The 18,090-nt window shown below is 44.6% G+C and overlaps 1 protein-coding gene across 1 annotated transcript in view; it reads left to right on the forward strand.

Moving 5' to 3' along the window:
- The window catches only part of Kdm5b (lysine demethylase 5B), a 65,771-nt gene extending 49,302 nt beyond the window's left edge, over positions 1-16,469 (forward strand). Inside the window, exons 19-27 of the mRNA XM_051147447.1 lie at positions 401-756; positions 2,356-2,494; positions 4,503-4,682; positions 5,879-6,037; positions 8,752-9,237; positions 11,633-11,744; positions 13,739-13,893; positions 15,129-15,449; positions 15,984-16,469. Of these exons, the coding sequence (XP_051003404.1) occupies positions 401-756; positions 2,356-2,494; positions 4,503-4,682; positions 5,879-6,037; positions 8,752-9,237; positions 11,633-11,744; positions 13,739-13,893; positions 15,129-15,449; positions 15,984-16,121 (2,046 nt within the window). The 3' untranslated portion in view covers positions 16,122-16,469. The remainder of the gene's footprint in view (positions 1-400; positions 757-2,355; positions 2,495-4,502; positions 4,683-5,878; positions 6,038-8,751; positions 9,238-11,632; positions 11,745-13,738; positions 13,894-15,128; positions 15,450-15,983) is intronic.
- The last annotated feature ends 1,621 nt before the right edge of the window (positions 16,470-18,090 follow it).

An 18,090-nucleotide genomic window follows, 5' to 3' on the forward strand; every position in this document is an offset into this window, starting at 1 on the left:
GTATATAATCTCTCTCACACACAAAAATTAAAAACAAAACTAAAGTAGGGAAGACTCACCACCAGCAAATACATAATGCCTCATTTATTCATATTACTGACACAATGTGGCTTGGTGAAGAGGGCTGCATCTCTTCAGATTTGTTTTGTCTATTCTTTTTTTATTTTGTTTTATTTTTCTGTGTTTCACTGTGTAGTCCTTGCTGTCCTGGAACTTGCTCTGTAGACCAGACTGGCCTTGAACTCAGAACTCTGCCTGGCTCCTGAGTGCTGGGATTAAAAGCGTCGGCTGTCATTGCCTAGATGAACCCCAGATTTTAAGTGGGAAAGAAGCCAAGTACTCAAGTGTTATTTATGGTGTGACTTCTATTGTTTGATTTTATTTGCTTGCTTGCTTTTAGGATCTCTTGAATCGAGTGGAAGATTTCCAACAGCAAAGCCAGAAACTACTATCTGAGGAAATGCCTAGTACTGCTGACCTACAGGCATTGCTGGATGTCAGCTTTGAATTTGATGTTGACCTTCCACAACTTGCTGAGATGCGTATTCGCTTAGAGCAGGCCCGCTGGCTAGAAGAGGTGCAACAGGCTTGCCTGGACTCCACTTCCCTTTCTTTGGATGATATGAGACGGCTCATAGACTTAGGAGTCGGGCTGGCTCCATACTCTGCAGTGGAGAAAGCCATGGCCCGCTTGCAAGAACTGCTTACAGTGTCTGAACATTGGGATGACAAAGCCAAGGGTCTTCTCAAAGCAAGGTAAAGCAGAACAAAACATAATCTCTCCCTGGGAAATTCGGAAACAGGTGGACTTGAAACTGTAGGGCACAGAGGCCAGTGTTCATATACTGTTGTATATGTGTGTATACATATGCATATTACATATGTCCTCACAGAACACTTGTGCAAAAAGCTGGTCTCTTTGGGCCTGCTTTGAAACAGTGGGTAAAGAAAATTATCCAGGGTTCATGATCCACACCTTTAATCCCAGCAGAGGCCTCTGGGAATTTGAGGCCAGCCTGGTCTACAGAGTGAGTTCCAGGACAGCCAGGGCTACTTAGGGAGACTCTGTTTCAAAAAAACAAAACAAAACAAAACAAAACAGACAACAATGACTGAAAGAAAATTAGTATTTTCTTATTTTGCTGTTTATGAAGTAAGTGATTTAGATTCAAATGATTATTTTGAAGATAAGGTTAAGTGAAGTTTCCTATATTCTCCAATGATACTACCTTTGTGAGAAGAAAAAATTTACAAAAACATTGAACTGTTCAAGTATACAGTTAATAACTAAAATCCAGAGTTGTGAAAGACAAGACAATGATGTATCCATTTTGGGCAGTGGCGATATTGCAGAGACAACTGTATCTTTGCTGTTGTTTGCTAAGACAGGATGTTAGCCATCTGAGCCAGAGGTGAGAATGAAGTTATTTCCTATTCTCCCCTTCCTGTGGCAGATCTTTATTGGTTCAGTAGACAACATGAGCATTAAAAGTCAATAGTTGTCATTGAGCAGAGAGGTTGTGAGGCTTTTCACCATTGTGCTTTGAGTGTGTTCATGTTTTAGAGAATTTAAGTTTTCTTAGTTTATCTGATTCTTAACATTTTATCCCGCTTAACGTTAGAAGTTTTACTAAACTGGTCGTGGTGGCACACGCCTTTAATCCCAGCACTCGGGAGGCAGAGGCAGGCGAATTGCTTGAGTTCGAAGCCAGCCTGGTCTACAAAGGGAGTCCAGGACAGCCAAGGCTACACAGAGAGACCCTGTCTCGAAAAACCAAACAAACAAAAACAATAGAAGTTACTTATTATGTATTTGCAAGGTACTTTATGCAGCAGAACTTTGTTATAGTGTAAAACCCGAATCACAACTAGAATGCCTTTTTAGAATTTGGGGATGGAGAGAGGGTCCCTGCAGGCACAGTTCAGTTTCCAGTACCAAGTTCACAACTACCTGAAACTCTGGCTCCAGGGTTTCGGGTGCCCTCTGCAGGCGCGCTCTCTCTCTCTCTCTCACACACACATACACACACACACACACTTTGGAAATGATTTTCCTAGTCTTTGTGTAACTATAAGATAAATGAGTTCCAGGCTGGAGAGATGTCTCAGTGGTGAGCAGCACTGGCTGCTCCTCTAGAGGACTCAGGTTCAGTTCCCAGCACCCATATCACAACTGCCTATAACTCACTTTAAAGGATCTATGGCATCAGGCATGCCTGTGGTGTGTACACACACACACACACACACACACACACACACACACACACACACACAGAGCCAAAATACCCATACATAAAATAAATCCTCAAAAAAAGAAAAACGCAGTTCTGATGTCTCTGGGTTTTGCTTTTGCAGACCACGGCATTCTTTGAGTAGCCTTGTTACGGCCGTAAAGGAGATGGAGGAGATCCCAGCCTATCTGCCCAATGGTGCAGTCCTGAAAGAATCTGTGCAGAGAGCCAGAGACTGGCTTCAAGATGTAGATGCACTACAGGTTGGTTAAAAAAGAAAAAAAAAATTCCTGAGTGTATAAGTGCACTTAGCTGTGCTTTTCTCTACCTGGACAGGCCATAAATGGGGAAGAAGCTTTTGCACTGCTGGTCCTCAGCAGCCTCGGTTGTCCTTCAGTGTTGGGCAGCAGTGGGCAGAGGTGGGAGCAGGAGCAGGTTTCAGTCCTCTCGTAATTGAGCTCTTAGCTCACATCAGCCTGGGGTCTGAAACCCTTGACCCACAGGGTGTGACAGCTCTCAGACATGTAGTGGCCATGGTTTCCAAGTTCTCTTCTTGGGCCTCTTAGAGCTCGTTGTCCTCAGCTTTCTGTTTCCTTTTGTTTTGAGGTGCGTGTGTGTGTGTGTATGTGTACACACATATACACACCAGAGGACAATCTTTTGTTTTTCGAGACAGGGTTTCTCTGTGTATCTCTGCCTGCCTCTGCCTCTCAAGTGCTGGGGTTAAAGGCATGCGCCACCACCGCCCAGCTTGAGGACAATCTTGATTGTTACTTCTCAACTGCTGTTCATTTATTTGTATTATTTTTCATAAATATCTTTTTTTTTTTTTAGATTTATTTATTTATTATGTATACAGTCTTCTGCCTGCATATACAACTGCACACCAGAAGAGGGCACCAGATCTCATTATAGATGGTTGTAAGCCACCATGTGGTTGCTCGGAATTGAACTCAGAACCTTTGGAAGAGCAGCCAGTGTTCTTACTCTCTGAGCCATCTCTCCAGCCCCTCATAAAATATCTTAAAACGTTTTTTTTAGATTTAGTTTTGATATGTTATGAGTGTTTTGCCTGTATGTGTCTGAGTACCTTCTGTGTACCTGGTTCCTAAAGAGGTCAGAAGAGAGTGTTGGATCCCCTGAAACTGGAATTACAGGTGGTTGTAAACTACCATATGAGTGGTAGGAATCAAACCTGGCTCCTCTGGCTTAAGAGCAAGCACTGCTTTTATAACCGCTGAGCCATCTTTTAAGCCGAGTCCTGTAAACTATCCTTCATTCTTTAAAATCTCCCCAACTTCCTTCTTCTACCACTTAGATAACTCTAGTGTGCCCCCTCTTCATGTTCCCTCTCTCTTTTTCTTTCTTCTTTTTTAAACATTTTCTTATTTGTTTTTAGTTCACTTATTTATTGTATGTGAGTATTTTATCTGCAGAAGAGGGCATCAGATCACATTATAGATGGTTGTGAACCACCGTGTGGTTGCTGGGAATTGAACTCAGAACCTCTGTAAGGTTAGGCGGCGCTCCCCTAACCACTGAGCTATTTCTCCAGCCCCTCCCTCTCTTTCTAACCCATGGACTTATCCTTGATCTACTGAGTCAGAATGTCTGAGATAGAAGGGAACCAGAAAACTGTGTAAATAAATGGGCTTTCCACATGACCCTTATGTGCTAAAATTATAAGAAACATCAGACTTTCTAACTCATTTTAATTTCCTGAATAATCTAATACTGGTTTATTTTAGTAAGTCATCACTAGCAAGTGAATTGGAATAAAATCTTTTCTAAAGTGCACATCAAAGTCTTGAATTAGTGCAAACTTAGTTTTGATACTGTTTATAGAGACCAATGTGAATTTGTCTTTGGGAATAAGTATAAATTTATAGGTGGGAATAAGTAACAAAATAAGAGATAAAATTATGTATGTCCCCCCCCCCCCTTTTTTTTTTTTAAATCCTTTGGAACCTAGCATTGTTTTTGGTTTCTTTTGGTTTTTCAAGACAGGGTTTCTCTGTGTAGCCTTGGCTGTCCTGGACTCACTTTGTAGACCAGGCTGACCTCAAACACACAGCAATCTGCCTGCCTCTGCCTCCCAAGTGCTGGGATTAAAGATGTGCATGGAACCTAGCATTGTTAAATGAAAAGCAGTTGTTGCTTTCTGCCCCCTCCCCCCACCCTTGGCGAGGTTAGCACGTTGGAGTCTTTGATGATGATCTTGACTGAATTATGCTTTACCTATTTTACATAGAAGTATTCTTAATTTCTTAGGCAGGAGGACGTGTGCCAGTATTAGAAGCACTCATCGAACTTGTCGCAAGAGGCCGATCTATCCCTGTACACCTGAACCCTTTACCAAGATTGGAAATGCTGGTAGCTGAGGTTCAGGCTTGGAAAGAATGTGCTTCTAAAACATTCTTGACTGAGAATTCACCATATTCTCTGTTAGAGGTGAGTCTGCACACAGCCTGTGTGCAGGAACTTTGATCTGTAGTTTGAATACAGTCCATAGCGTGCGAAAGTGACCTCACTGGTGGATCCATCTCCTGTGAGTTGTTTTCAGCAATCTTTAAAGCTTTTCTGGCGTCCTTTAGGACATGGTCACTAGTTAGAGAAGGATAGTTTTCCATTAGGTATTGTTAGTGTGAGGTAGTCTCACTGTGTTGCCAGGTGCACTTGGCATTGTGGCTTACAGGTGTGTGAACCACACCTGCTGGGAAAGGTAGACTCTAAACCCAGCTATGCCTCACTACTTTTGTTTTATATTTTTATTTTATGTGCATGGATGGTTTGCTTGTATGTATATTGTGCACCTTTGTGTGCAGTGCCTATGGAAGTCAGAGGAGGAAGAGGAAGTCCAATACTCTGGAATTGGAGTTAGACGGCTTTGAACCATGTGGGTGCTGGGAATTGGACCCCAGTCCTATGGAAGAGCAGCCAGCGCTCTTAAGCCCTGAGCCGTCTCTCCAGCCCCGCTTCCTGCATTTTTAGTAAAACTGATGAAGGATCTCACCAACTTTTCATAAGAAGTGCTTAAGATGTGGCTTTTTGTTTGTTTGTTTTGTTTTTTGAGACATGGTTTCTCTGTGTCGCCTTGGCTGTCCTAGACTCCCTTTGTAGACCAGGCTGTCCTCGAACTCACAGTGATCTGCCTGCTTCTGCCTCCCAAGTGCTGGGATTAAAGGTATCCACCACCATACCCGCCTAAGCTGTGGCTTTTATATTTTCTCTATTCTGTTGCTTATGTATTATCATTGAAATCAGTTGGCATATGTCATATTTTCACTTATTTAATTAAATCTGGAATAAACGTCTGTTGTTTAGTTTTTTGAGATAGGGTCTCTCTATGTTAGCCTTGGCTGTCCTGGACTCGCTTTGTAGACCAGGCTGGCCTTGAACTCACAGTCATCCACCTGCCTCTGCCTCTGCCTCTGCCTCCCGAGTGCTGGGATTAAAGGTTTGTGCTGCCACACCTGGCTAAATGTCTGTTTTTGAGCCTGCTTTTTTCCCTCCTATCCTTTCCCCCACTTTTTATATCATTTATGTGTGTGTGTGAATAGAGTTTTCAGCCTTAGGGGCAGCATGTTTCAAAGAAAAGGTAGGCCTTACCCAAGCTAATCTGAAGGTTATGTTTTCTCTCACACTAGGTTCTTTGTCCTCGGTGTGATATTGGCCTTCTGGGATTGAAAAGAAAACAGAGGAAGTTGAAGGAGCCCTTGCCAAGTGGGAAGAAGAAAAGCACCAAGTTGGAGAGTCTGAGCGACCTGGAGAGGGCCCTGACTGAGAGCAAGGAGGCCGCGTCTGCTGTGCGTAGTGGGGTTTGCTCTGCTGCTTTGTTTGGGGAGGGTAGTTTCTTCCCCTTTGAGGGTCTGGTAGGCATATCGGCATGGGTAAAAGAAGAACTTGAAAAGTGCTCAAGTTTGCCAAAAGAACTTTTGAAAATTGTCGAGTTTAAAGATAGTTGTTAGGGTTGTCGTTAATGAATTCCTGGAGTCTGTAAAATAATAGACAAAACATCTACAAAAAGTAGGCCACACAGTGTGAGTCAGTCAGTCTCTCTCTCTCTCTCTCTCTCTCTCTCTCTCTCTCTCTCTCTCTCTCTCTCTCTCTCTCTCTCTCTCATATATTTTGTTTGAGACAGGTTCACTACGTAGCCCTTGTCGTCTTGGAACTCAGTAGCTGGCCTGGAACTGAAAGATCTTCTTGCTTCTGCCTCTTAAATGTTGGGGTTAAAGGTGTGCGTCACCACACCTAGCTAAGTCTGAGTCTTGGATATTGAGAATGTTTATGGATTTATGTAGAAATACTAGGAGATCACAGCTGGAAGAAAGGTGAAACTACCATAGTAAACACTTAAAAAGTATACTGGAGACTGATGGTGGTGGTAGTGCTGGTGCACATATTTAATCCCAGCACTTGGGAGGCAGAGGCAGGTAGATCGCTGTGAGTTTGAGGTCAGCCTGGTCTACAAAGTGAGTCCAGGACAGTCAAAGCTACACACAGAAAAAAAGTAAACTGGAGCTGGGTTAGGTGGCCCTGGGGAGGCAGAGGCAGGTGCATGTGAGTTCCAGGGCAGTTAGTGAGCAGCTATATAGTGAGACCCTATCTCAAAAGCATTAAAACCAAATTATACTGAATATTTGAGTTTGACCTACATTTTGTAATCATTGTTTGTTCAAGATAGCACCAAAAAGGTGAGAGCATGTCTAGGTGGAGCTTAATGAGCATAGTGCTGCGATGGGAAGGAGTACAGCTGTGTGGTTCAGAGGTTTTAATGGCACAGAGCATTGCTGTGTTCTGGTGATGAGGTTAATCTGTGGGTGAAGGTCCTTGCCATAATTTGGAGCATTGCCTCTTTTATTAAGACTATAGACATAGGCTGGGCGTGGTGTTTCACTCGTTAATCCTATCACTCAGGAGGTAGAAGCAGGTAGATTTTTGTAAGTTCAGAGCTAACCTGGTCTACAAAAGTCCAGGGTAGCCAAGACTACACAGAGAAACCCTGTCTTGAAAAAACAGACATCAACAAAAAGAATATAGTCATTTGTCACTTAATAATGGGATATATTTTGGAAAATGTATTGTTGTTGAGTTTAGACTTTATGTCAAACCAATTGATACAAACTAATAAATCTACAATGGCAGTAGACAATACAGTCTTTTTTTTGTGTGTTTGTTTTTTGTTTTTTGAGACAGGGGCTCTCTGTGTAGTTAGTCCTTTGCCTCCATTGCTGAGCTGTAGGAGGAGAACTTGTTATCATAACATATACATGCATATATGAACATTACATGCAACAAAAAAAGATCTTTTTGTTGTTGTTGTTGTTGTTTTTTCAAGACAGCCTTTCTCTGTGTATCTCTGGTTGTCCTGGACTCTCTTTGTAGACCAGGCTGACCTGGAACTCAGAGAGATCTGCCTCCCAAGTGCTGGGATTACAAGCGTGTGCCACCATGCCCGGCTCTAGCTTGGTTCTTGAAAAATTGTGTTTTTTTTGTGTGTCTGTTCTCTCCTTGTCCTTTTTTTTGAGACAGTTGGCCAGTCAGTCTGGACAGATCCCTACTATCTAGTAAGTGCGTAGTCTGACCGTATAAACGTTCACTTATGGACAGCTTGTGAGTGGTGTTTAGAGAAAATATGTTCAACATATCATCCAGTCTTACGACTGTCAAACTGATCCTGCTTACATATTTTCAAGCCCCTTCATAAGGTCAAGAGGTGTGTGCCACCATGTCCAACTTAGGGAGTGCTGGGGTGGATGGCAGTGCTTCATGCACGCTAGCTAAGAAACCTTAACCACAGCCCCAGCCCCAGATGCTTTTCTTTTTAAGGTTTTTGTCAGAGACTTACTTTATAGCTTATTAATTATTACTGTGTTCATCACATATTGATGGCAGCAGCGAGCAACAGTGAGCTATACAGTAGCCGCTGTGTAGTGACTGCTCGAGCACCCCAGCCCACTGTAGCTCCCGCTGGGTGGAAGCTCTTGACTGGGCTCAGCCTTCATGTCTTAGCCTCCGAAGTCCCATGCTTTCAGTCTTGAACTACCACACCTGGCCCAAGAGACTTTCTATCTCCTGTACCTTTATGGAAGACTATAGAGTTTTAGGGACCGAATACTAGGTGAGAAGGTCAGAAATATGCATATATAAAGTGCCAGTGCCAGTCTTTTCAGAGAAGTAAATATTATAGACCATGAATCTGCAATTTGAGCTTTTAAGAAGTGGTATAGGTTAAGTAATTGCTCACAGGTATTTACTTTGTGCAAAGCAAAGAATGTTCTGTCCCGTATCTCATGTGATTTTCATCATAGACCTTGTTCAGTAACATATTGTTGTCCTGTGCATTTTGTGCATGCAGAATTTAGCCCTGGTGACGTGTGGCTTAGCTTGAGGCAGAGCTTGCTGTGGATTTAAAATCAGATAATCTGCTCTGGAGCCCATCTAATTAAGCTTTAGCACTGGGAGTTGAGCAGGAGGGTCGTTCTCTGTGACATGCCCTTGATGGCTAACTCCTTTTCAGATGGCAACTCTTGGGGAAGCTCGCCTAAGGGAGATGGAAGCTTTGCAGTCTCTCAGGTTTGCCAATGAAGAGAAATTGCTGTCACCTGTCCAAGATGTGGAGATGAAAGTCTGCCTATGTCAGAAGACTCCAGCCACTCCCATGATCCAGTGTGAACTCTGCAGGGATGCCTTCCATACTAGTTGTGTGGCGGTAACCAGTATTTCACAGAGCTCCCGAATCTGGCTTTGTCCACATTGTCGGAGGTCTGAGAAGCCTCCATTAGAGAAAATATTGCCTCTGCTGGCCTCCCTCCAGCGTATACGAGTTCGTCTTCCTGAAGGAGATGCACTTCGCTATATGATTGAAAGAACCGTGAACTGGCAGCATAGAGCCCAGCAACTGCTTTCTTCAGGGAATCTAAAATTTGTGCAAGACCAAGAGGGCTCCGGACTGTTGTTTAGCAGATGGCAAGCCTCAGCAGGACAGGCATCGGCGACAAACAAGGTGAGCCTGCCTCGTGTGGGGTATTGACGGTGTGCATAGCTCTGCGGCTCTGTCTGGTGCTGCTGGTCCTGAGGCCACCCCTCTCCCGTCACTAGCACCCGTGGCACACTTCATTATCACTTCCCTCGTTAGGGACCAGTCACCTCTGCTTTGCCGGTTACTTTTCTCTGTTCCTAATTGTCAGGAGTTTTCATTGGTTGCCTTTAAAATTATTACTATCTATTACTATTATGTGTGCACACAGGATTCGTGGGTGCCAAAGGCCTTTTGTGGAACCAGTTCTCTCCTTTTACCTTTCTGTGGTTTCTGAGAACTCTGGTCGTGAGGCCTGCGCAGCCATCTTGCTTCCCTGCCTTTTGTGTTGGGTAAGGTCTCAGCTAGCTCAGAGTGGTTTTGAACCTGTTGTCTGTGAGGATAATCATGAGCTGCTTCTGCCTCTGTCTCCTGAGTGCTGGGGCTGTGGGCGTGTGGGACTGTGCTTCTGGGAACTGAAACTAGAGCTTCATGCTACTGGTCGCACAAACTCACCCCCGCTGTGAGGAGGCTTCCTTAGACACCCTGTTTCTTTTGTGCATGTGTGTCCCTTTTGTATATACAAATCACTGTTCTACTTCAGTATCTGTTAACCTGTGTACGTGTACTTTTATTTTAAAATTTTGCTTGGTTCATTTTTTTCCTTTTGTATAAGTCACTATGTAGACAGGGGAACCACTGTTTGCTTGTCTTTTTAGCCTCTAAGGAAAAATGCTTGAAGGGTTCACATGCATTTGCACATTTTTGTGTGTGTTGTGTATGTAGGCCTTTGGCCAGGTCCCTTAGCTGTCCACCTTATTTTTGAGACAGGGTTTCTCACTAGAACCCAGGATCTGCTGGTCCCTGCTCTCTGGCGCTGGGGTGGATTACTAGCATATGCTGTCATGCTCGCTGTTTCGTCTGTTTCCGTTAGTGTGGGTGCTGGAAGTCAGACTCAGCTTGATGCTTTTGCATCTTAGTATCAGAAGGTAGATGCTTCTGTCATCGTTAGCACGGGTGGTCAGCTTCTGGGCGACAGGAGAAGAATGTGAAGCTAAAGGAAAGTACAGTTAGAATGGCTGTAGTCAGTCTTTGCATTTGACCACCCCCCTTCTGATGTGTTATTTATGTGTATGAGTGCTTTACCTGCATATATGCCTGTGTGTACTACATGTGTGTATGGTGCCACCAAAGAGGTCAGAAAAGGGCACTGGATCTCCTGGAATTATGTGGGTGCTGGGAATGGAACCCAGGTCCTTTGAAAAACCAAGTGCTCTTAACTGCTGAGCTAACTCTACAGCCCCTTTAGTGTGTATGTGTGTGTGTTTTAACAATTACATGTATGTGTGCGCATGCAGGAATCTGTTCTATCCTGTGAGTCTGCTCATTATTGAACGTGGGTCCTGAGGCTTAGGTGGCAGGCCCCTTGACCTGCTGAGCTCCACCACAATGTATTTCTGTAATGGAGATAGTCACAAACTGGGCACAATGGTACTCACCTGTGTCCTTAGCTGTTCTGAGCTCGGAGACAGGTAGGATCACTTGAGGACAGGAGTTTCAGACTAGGCTAAGCTAGAAAAACCCCATCTCTAAACAACTTGAGGGTGGGTATGGCCGATTGTGTTTGCCTGGAGTGTGACCTCCAGGACCACAGAGGAGAGGGGAGGAGGAGAGACTCATAGGAGTTAGTTGCTCAGCAGAGCACAGGAAAGGACTGGAAAGTGGCCTGTTTTACTTCATTGGTTTGTTCTTCTTTGGGCTTCTGAAATAGCAAGAGATTAAATATTCGCTGCTGTTTGGGCAGCCAACAGCAGAGTCACTAGAGTCCTTTACCAACAGCAGAGTCACTAGAGTCCTTTACCAAGGGTGTGCTAAGAGTTGTTGTTTCCTAACTCCTGACCTTCCTGCTGTTCTTCTCAAGCCCCAGGGTTACAGGTGTGGGCCGCCATGCCTGGCTCACAACTGTCACATGCCCCTAGAGTAATTTACCTTCAGTAAAAAAAGAGCTGGGCATGGTGGCGCATGCCTTTGATCCCAGCACTCAGGAGGCAGAGGCGGGTGGATTGCTTTGAGTTCCAGGCCAGCCTGGTCTACGAAGTGAGTTCAGGACAGCCAGGGTGACAGAGAAACTGTCTTGAAAAAAAAAAAAACCACCACCAACAACAAAAGAAACATTGAATGGAGGTGTGTCCTGTTGGCTGACAGAGAAAGGGTTAATCCTCGGTTCTTCAGCTCTGTGAGGTCAGTCTGAGTAAAGTTGTGTGGCTTGTCTTTAGAAGTTGTGTGGGAAAAATTGAAGTCTTATTCTAGAAGCTACTTTGATTGAACTAGTAGTATTTTCAACCTGTAAACACCTTGTAAAATGGGGTTTCTCTTCCATTAGGCGTCTCAAGCTCCTGGCACAACACCCTTTTCATTGCCAGATGACTGGGACAACAGAACCTCGTATTTACATTCTCCCTTCTCTACTGGACAGAGTTGTATCCCCCTTCAAGGTTTGTATTTTCTGTACACTATTCCTACATAGTAACCGGCCGTCTTGTCTAGGTTTTGGCGTAGATGATCTGGCGTCCTAAAGAGCTCCTTGCAGGCATTGTGTTACCTGCCTATAACACCAGCATCAAAGACAACAAACCCAAGCCGGGAAGACCTTCATTACTATGCATTGTCTAATAGTGAAATGATGGGTCATATTTGAAGATTGATTAATGCAAATGATACAGAAATGCATTGGATATTACATTTAGGGATAAGGGTTAATCCTATACCAGCTAGCACCATGTATTTAGGGCAGATGCTAAATCATATACTACCTTGTTGTTTTAGATTTCAGGGGGGTATTAAAAGTAACTCATAATTGAAGCTGGGCGTGGTGGCGCACGCCTTTAATCCCAGCACTCGGGGGCAGAGGCAAGCGAATCGCTGTGAGTTTGAGGCCAGCCTGGTCTACAAAGTGAGTCCAGGACAGCCAGGGCTACACAGAGAGACAAAAACAAAAACAAACCCCCTCCTCCTCTTCAGATAAAATCTCATTAAGCTCAGGATGGCCTCAATTTCAATGTTTAGTTGAAAATGATCTCATTAAAAACAAAACAAAACATTTGTTTACTTATTTTTATTTTGTGTATGGGTGTTTTGTCTGACTGTGTGTCTGTGCCATGTGTATGTAGTGCCTACAGAGGCCATCAGATCCCTGGGACTGGAATTTTAGACAGTTGTGAGCCACCATGTGAGTGCTAGGAGTTGATCCCAAGTCTTCTGGAAGAGTAGCCAGTGTTCTTAACTTCTGAGCCAATTCCCCAGCCCCAGAAAATGATCTTGAACTCCTGCACCAGGGTCCACTTACAGGCCTGTGCTATCACACATGTTTCCCCTTTTCTTCTTGTGCCTGTGTGTGCACGAGTGCGTGCTGGAGATGGAGGTTTCATTAGCCTATGTTGACCACAAACTCTGTATGCAGCTGAGGATGAACTTGAACTCCTGACCCTCCTATTTTCAATTCTGAAGTGCTGGGATTATAAGTGTGTATCACCATTCATAGCCCTCTTAGTTCTGCCTAGAGTTCCAACTGGATTCTTGATCCTTAGGCATCCTTATGAGGGTGCTTAGTCACATGGTTTGAGCTCCTTGCTCCGCTCTAATTGTTTATGCTCTACACCAACAGTGTCTTCTGTGGCAGTGAAACCTGTCAAGGTATTAACAATAGGTAAAGAATGAATTCTTTTGTTTTGTTTTGTTTTTCGAGACAGGGTTTCTCTGTGTATCCTTGACTGTTCTGGACTCACTTTGTAGACCAGGCTGGCCTCGAACTCACAGCGATCCACCTGCCTCTGCCTCCCAAGTGCTGGGATTAAAGGCGTGTGCCACCACAAAGAATGAAATCTTTTTAAAAAATATATTTTATTAATTTATTCATATTACATCTCAATTGTTATCCCATCCCTTGTATCCTCCCATTCCTCCCTCCCTCCCATTTTCCCTTTACTCCCCTCCCCTATGACTGACTGTGACTGAGGGGGACTTCCTCCCCCTGTATATGCCCATAGGGTATCAAGTCTCTTCTTGGTAGCCTGCTATCCTTCCTTTGTGTGCCACCAGGTCTCCCCATCCAGGGGACATGGTCAAATATGGGGCATCAGAGTTCGTGTGAAAGTAACACCCCACTCTCCACTCACCTGTGGAGAATGTCCTGTCCATTGGCTAGATCTGGGTAGGGGTTCGAAGTTTACTGCACGTGTTGTCCTTGGCTGGCGCCATAGTTTGAGCAGGGAAGAATGAATTCTTATGGAGTAGTGTTTCCCTTGTAACCGGAAGTCTTAGGGAAGCTACATTAGCCTCTCTGTTATGTTGTGGTTTAGGCACACAAAGTAAACCTACCAAACTGCAATTAAAGGAGGAAAGGTGGGGACAGTCTTCTGCCCAGGCAGGCTTACATGTACATGTACTAAATGTCTCTGTCCCCTTTCTGACTGGGTGTGCTCTTTAACAGGTATGAGTCCAGAAGTGAATGAATTGCTGATGGAAGCCCAGTTGCTCCAGGTGTCCCTTCCTGAAATTCAGGAGCTTTATCAGACTTTACTTACGAAGCCAACCTCTGCTCAGCAAGCTGACCAAGGCTCACCAGTTAGATCGAGTAGTGAAAAGGTGAGTGAGAGCTTTCTGGAAAGCAGATCTGCAGTGGCGTTGCACTTTTTAATGTCGCCTTGCTTAATGATTTGGTGAAAAAGATGTCTGTCTTTGAGCCACAGGAGCATGCAAACTGTCGACCTCACAACTGCATTCTGCAGGACACTGAGCACCATCTGTAGCAGTTGGGTGTCACAGCTTAGATTTGTGATAATAGTGAGAAGTAAGATTATTTTGCTCTATGGAAGCAATGCTATAAAGATGAGAATATAATTGTGGCTGAAAGGGCCCTTTGTTAGTAAAGATGCTTTTCAGAATTCCTCCAAACCAGGAGGCTAAAACTGCAGATGTAGAGGCTGAGGGTACTTATCCTAGATCCTGAAAGATACTCTGTAATGTCTTGTGTCCTGTCTTCTGTGCCCTTTCATGTGTATTTTTGTGTGGTGCATGTTTATGTGTACATGCCTTCACACCTGTGTGTACAGGTGCATGCATGCGTGCCTGGGATGTGGCTCATGAAGCTGATTGGTCTCCACCTGGTTCACTGAGATTGCATCTCTGAGTTGCACTCAGAGCTCGCAGATAAGCTATTCTTGCTAGCCGGCTTGTTCAGGGATCATCCCGTCTCTGACTTGCTGAAACCACAGACAAGCCACCACAGCCACTGAGTACTGACGTGGATTTGGGGTCCTCTTGCTTTCATGGCAGGCACATTAACTGCTGAGCCATCTCACAGTTGCTGTAAATTCTTGTGTCTCAGCACAGTCAAGAAGCCCTGAGAATATAATTATGATTAAAAAGAAGAGGAAAGAAAAACAAACCTACTAGGAAGTCTGGAAGCCATATGGAAAAAGATCCTTAAGAAAGGTGCAATGAAGTCTGATCACAGACTTGGAATAAATCTCTTTCTCAAATACTTAGAATAGCCAGTTGCTTGCTTACTTAGGGATTTGGTGAAGAAAAGGGTCTGTCTATGTCTTTCTCTCCCAGTTCTTGCCGCCCACCACCTTTAAGGCCAGTCGTGTCGCTAACACCCTTCCCAGTGCATCGCCCTGCTCATGACAGTGGGGAGGGTAGGAAGTTAAGCTGGTGGTTTTGGAGGACTGGGGGTGCAGAGATAGTAGTGCTACTGGTCAGTATGTAGTGTATCCTGAGAGATCATTTGGTTTCTCATTTCTGTGTTTTCTTTAGTTGTGTCAGTTTTTGTAATGGGCAAACTGAAGGCTAAAATTGAATTTGCATCTCTCACCCAGAGTGATTGTCCTCGAGGGAAACGAGATGGAATTAACAATCTTGAGAGAAAACTGAAGAGACGTCCAGAAAGAGAAGGCCTTCCCAGTGAACGGTGGGATCGAGTTAAAAAAATGCGGACCCCTCAAAAGAAGAAAATGAAACTGAGTCACCCCAAGGACATGAACAATTTCAAATTAGAAAGAGAGCGTAGCTATGACTTAGTCCGAAATGCTGAAACTCATTCCCTGCCCTCAGACACATCCTACTCCGAACAGGAGGACTCTGAGGATGAAGACGCCATCTGCCCAGCTGTGAGCTGCCTGCAGCCAGAAGGAGATGAGGTCAGTGAGGTTTGGGCCATAGAGGACGTGATTTCCCTTAACTCAGAAACCCTGTAAGCTAGACCTCATCTCCTTGGGTCTGTCTCTTCTGCTTGTCTGCTTTGAGCTGATCTGAATGGATTGCTCAGTTCTCCCCTACTGAAATCTCTGCTTTTAACCACCGGTCCTGGGGCTCCTTCCTTTTCTTGAAGAAACTCTGGTTCTTCCCTTTTTCCTTCTCTCGCTCCTCCAGCTTTCACCGTCCTGGCGCTCAGAAGGTGGGAGGGAGGCTGATGGAGCGCCCTTTTGCTTACAGTCACAGGGCAGCACTGCCTCCCCAGAGCAGGCACAACTTGAAGAGTGACTCGGCCTCGGCTGCTTTGGCTTTGGCAGTGGGACAGCCACGGTCCCGTGCTTAGCTGTTGTGCCAGAGGCCCCAGTGCTGGGACAGTGGCCGTTAGTGGCAAACGGCCTGAATATCTTGAGGCTGGCCTGCCCAATTTTGAATGGCATTTTTTCCTCTGAACACCCCATCTCCCTGCTCTTTGTAACCAGGTGGACTGGGTCCAGTGTGATGGCAGCTGCAATCAGTGGTTTCACCAGGTCTGTGTTGGTGTCTCTCCAGAGATGGCAGAGAAAGAAGACTACATCTGTGTGCGCTGTACTGGAAAGGACGCACCAAGCCGAAAGTAGAAACAAAACACACACCCACTTCATGTAATTCAGGACTCCAGCAAAGAAGATTTCCTCAATCTCAGCAAAGCTACAGGACTGGAATCAAGCCAGCCTGTACTCGGTGCTATTTCTATTCCTTACGGGATCATTTTTCCAGAACTCTTTGAAAAAAAGAAAAAAAAAAAAAACAACTAAAAAATTTTTGACACTTTTTGTATTTTTTTCCTTGAGCTGTTTGTGGTTGTTGAAGTTTAAAATGCTGACTGTTTTTTGCAGGGGTCTCTAGCGATTTCGAAGGCATTGGGGTTTGCACCTTTTGTGTACAGCATTAGCATTGCACTTCTGCCTGGGATAGGCTGGCTTAGGGGCTCCAGACCACATCCCAGTGGCCCGCACTGAGCAGCCGCTCTCCTTTACTCTGCTACCACATTGGGATTTTATGTTTTTTCACTTTGGGGTTTTTGTTCCTTTCTTTCTCTACTTTTCCTTTCTGGTAGACTAGGTTTATTTATCTGAGCAATAACTTCTATGTTGGTTTCAGTGGCTGGAATTAAACAAAACAAACTTCTAAACAGTGTGTTGGTGCTTTAGCATTTGGTTTATGTACAGAAAGCAAATGTCTAGTTTCTAGTGTCACTGAACTAGTGATGTAGAAAGAGACTGCTCTGTAAGTAATCGACACGGCTGTATTTTGGCTTTCTCCCTGCCACCCCCCGGCCGCCTCCCTTTTTTTTTTTTTTTTTGGTAGATTGTATCAAATGTTGCCGTTTATATTGTGGAATAATAAATCCTTGGTCCTATTATAACACTAGACTACAGCTTCTTGTGCCCTCCCCCCTGTGGGCCTGCAGGACCAGCGGGGCTGCTGCTTGCTTTTGCTTCTTCCCAGGCTGTAGCAGAAGTGTGTTTGCCTGCGAGGCTGAGGAGATCCTTGCAGCCTGGTTCTTTAGGTGGGCTGTGCCTTTATGCCCCACTAATAAAGAACCTCTGTCCACAAAGATCAGAGCCAGTCCTTCGAGTCATGCACTTTTAAAAGAAGCTCTCAGAATGCTGGAGTGCCCCTGAGCCACTCCCGACTTCAGTCAGTTCTCCTGCGGAATGCTTCTACCGTATTTGCATTACCAGGGAAGTTTGGTTGAGAGTTAAGTTGCTGGGACTCATCAACTTACAGGGTTGGTTCTGTTGTATCAGTTGAAGGGAATTTGGGACTACCACCCCTGACTGCCTGGGATTCCTTTTCCAACTCTGTAACTCCACCCACCTTTACTGGCTGTGGACAGCCCTTAGCTGTTCCCCTCTGTCCCGCAGAGGGGAAGGCTTTCTGGTGAGCAAAACAATAGGCTCCTGCTTATTTTTCTTAAATTGTTGCAAACTCTTGTTTTTCTCACTGTCTATAGCCATAAGCCTGATGGTGGGTAGAACTAGTAGACCTTTAATAAAACATCAAAAAGCAGTTTGTGACGTAGCAGAGATGTAAATGTACTGTCCCTTTTATGCAATCCAGATAATTAAATCTGTGTGAGAATAACTCCTAGTGGTCTGCAGTGGTCTGCAGTTGCTGTGATGTCTCTTCTTGTCTGGGATGAAAGTAAGCTTTGAAGGGTGTTACTGAGGCCAGGGGTGCAGCTTAGTGATAGAGCGCTTGCCTGCATAAGCGAGGCCCTGGACCCTATACCCTGTACCACCCAAACCAAAACAGGTTCAAAGAAAAAAGGCTTGCTGCTAAAACCAAATCTGACTTTTTTGTTTTGTTTGTTTGTTTTATGAGACACTGTTCTGGAACTCTGTAGACCAGATCTGTAAAAAGATCCACCTACCTCTGCCTCCTGAGTGCTGGGATTCAAGGTGTGCACTAGCACTGTCTGCCTGGCTCTCTCTTAATAGTTGTTTTATTTGTTCATTTGAGTTTCATGGGGTCCAGGCTAGTTCTGTAACCAAGAGCTACCTTGAACTTCTGACTGTCCTGCCTCTATCCTTCTAAGTTCTG

This window comes from Acomys russatus, chromosome 6, assembly GCF_903995435.1.
Source record: "Acomys russatus chromosome 6, mAcoRus1.1, whole genome shotgun sequence".
NCBI lineage: Eukaryota > Metazoa > Chordata > Mammalia > Rodentia > Muridae > Acomys > Acomys russatus.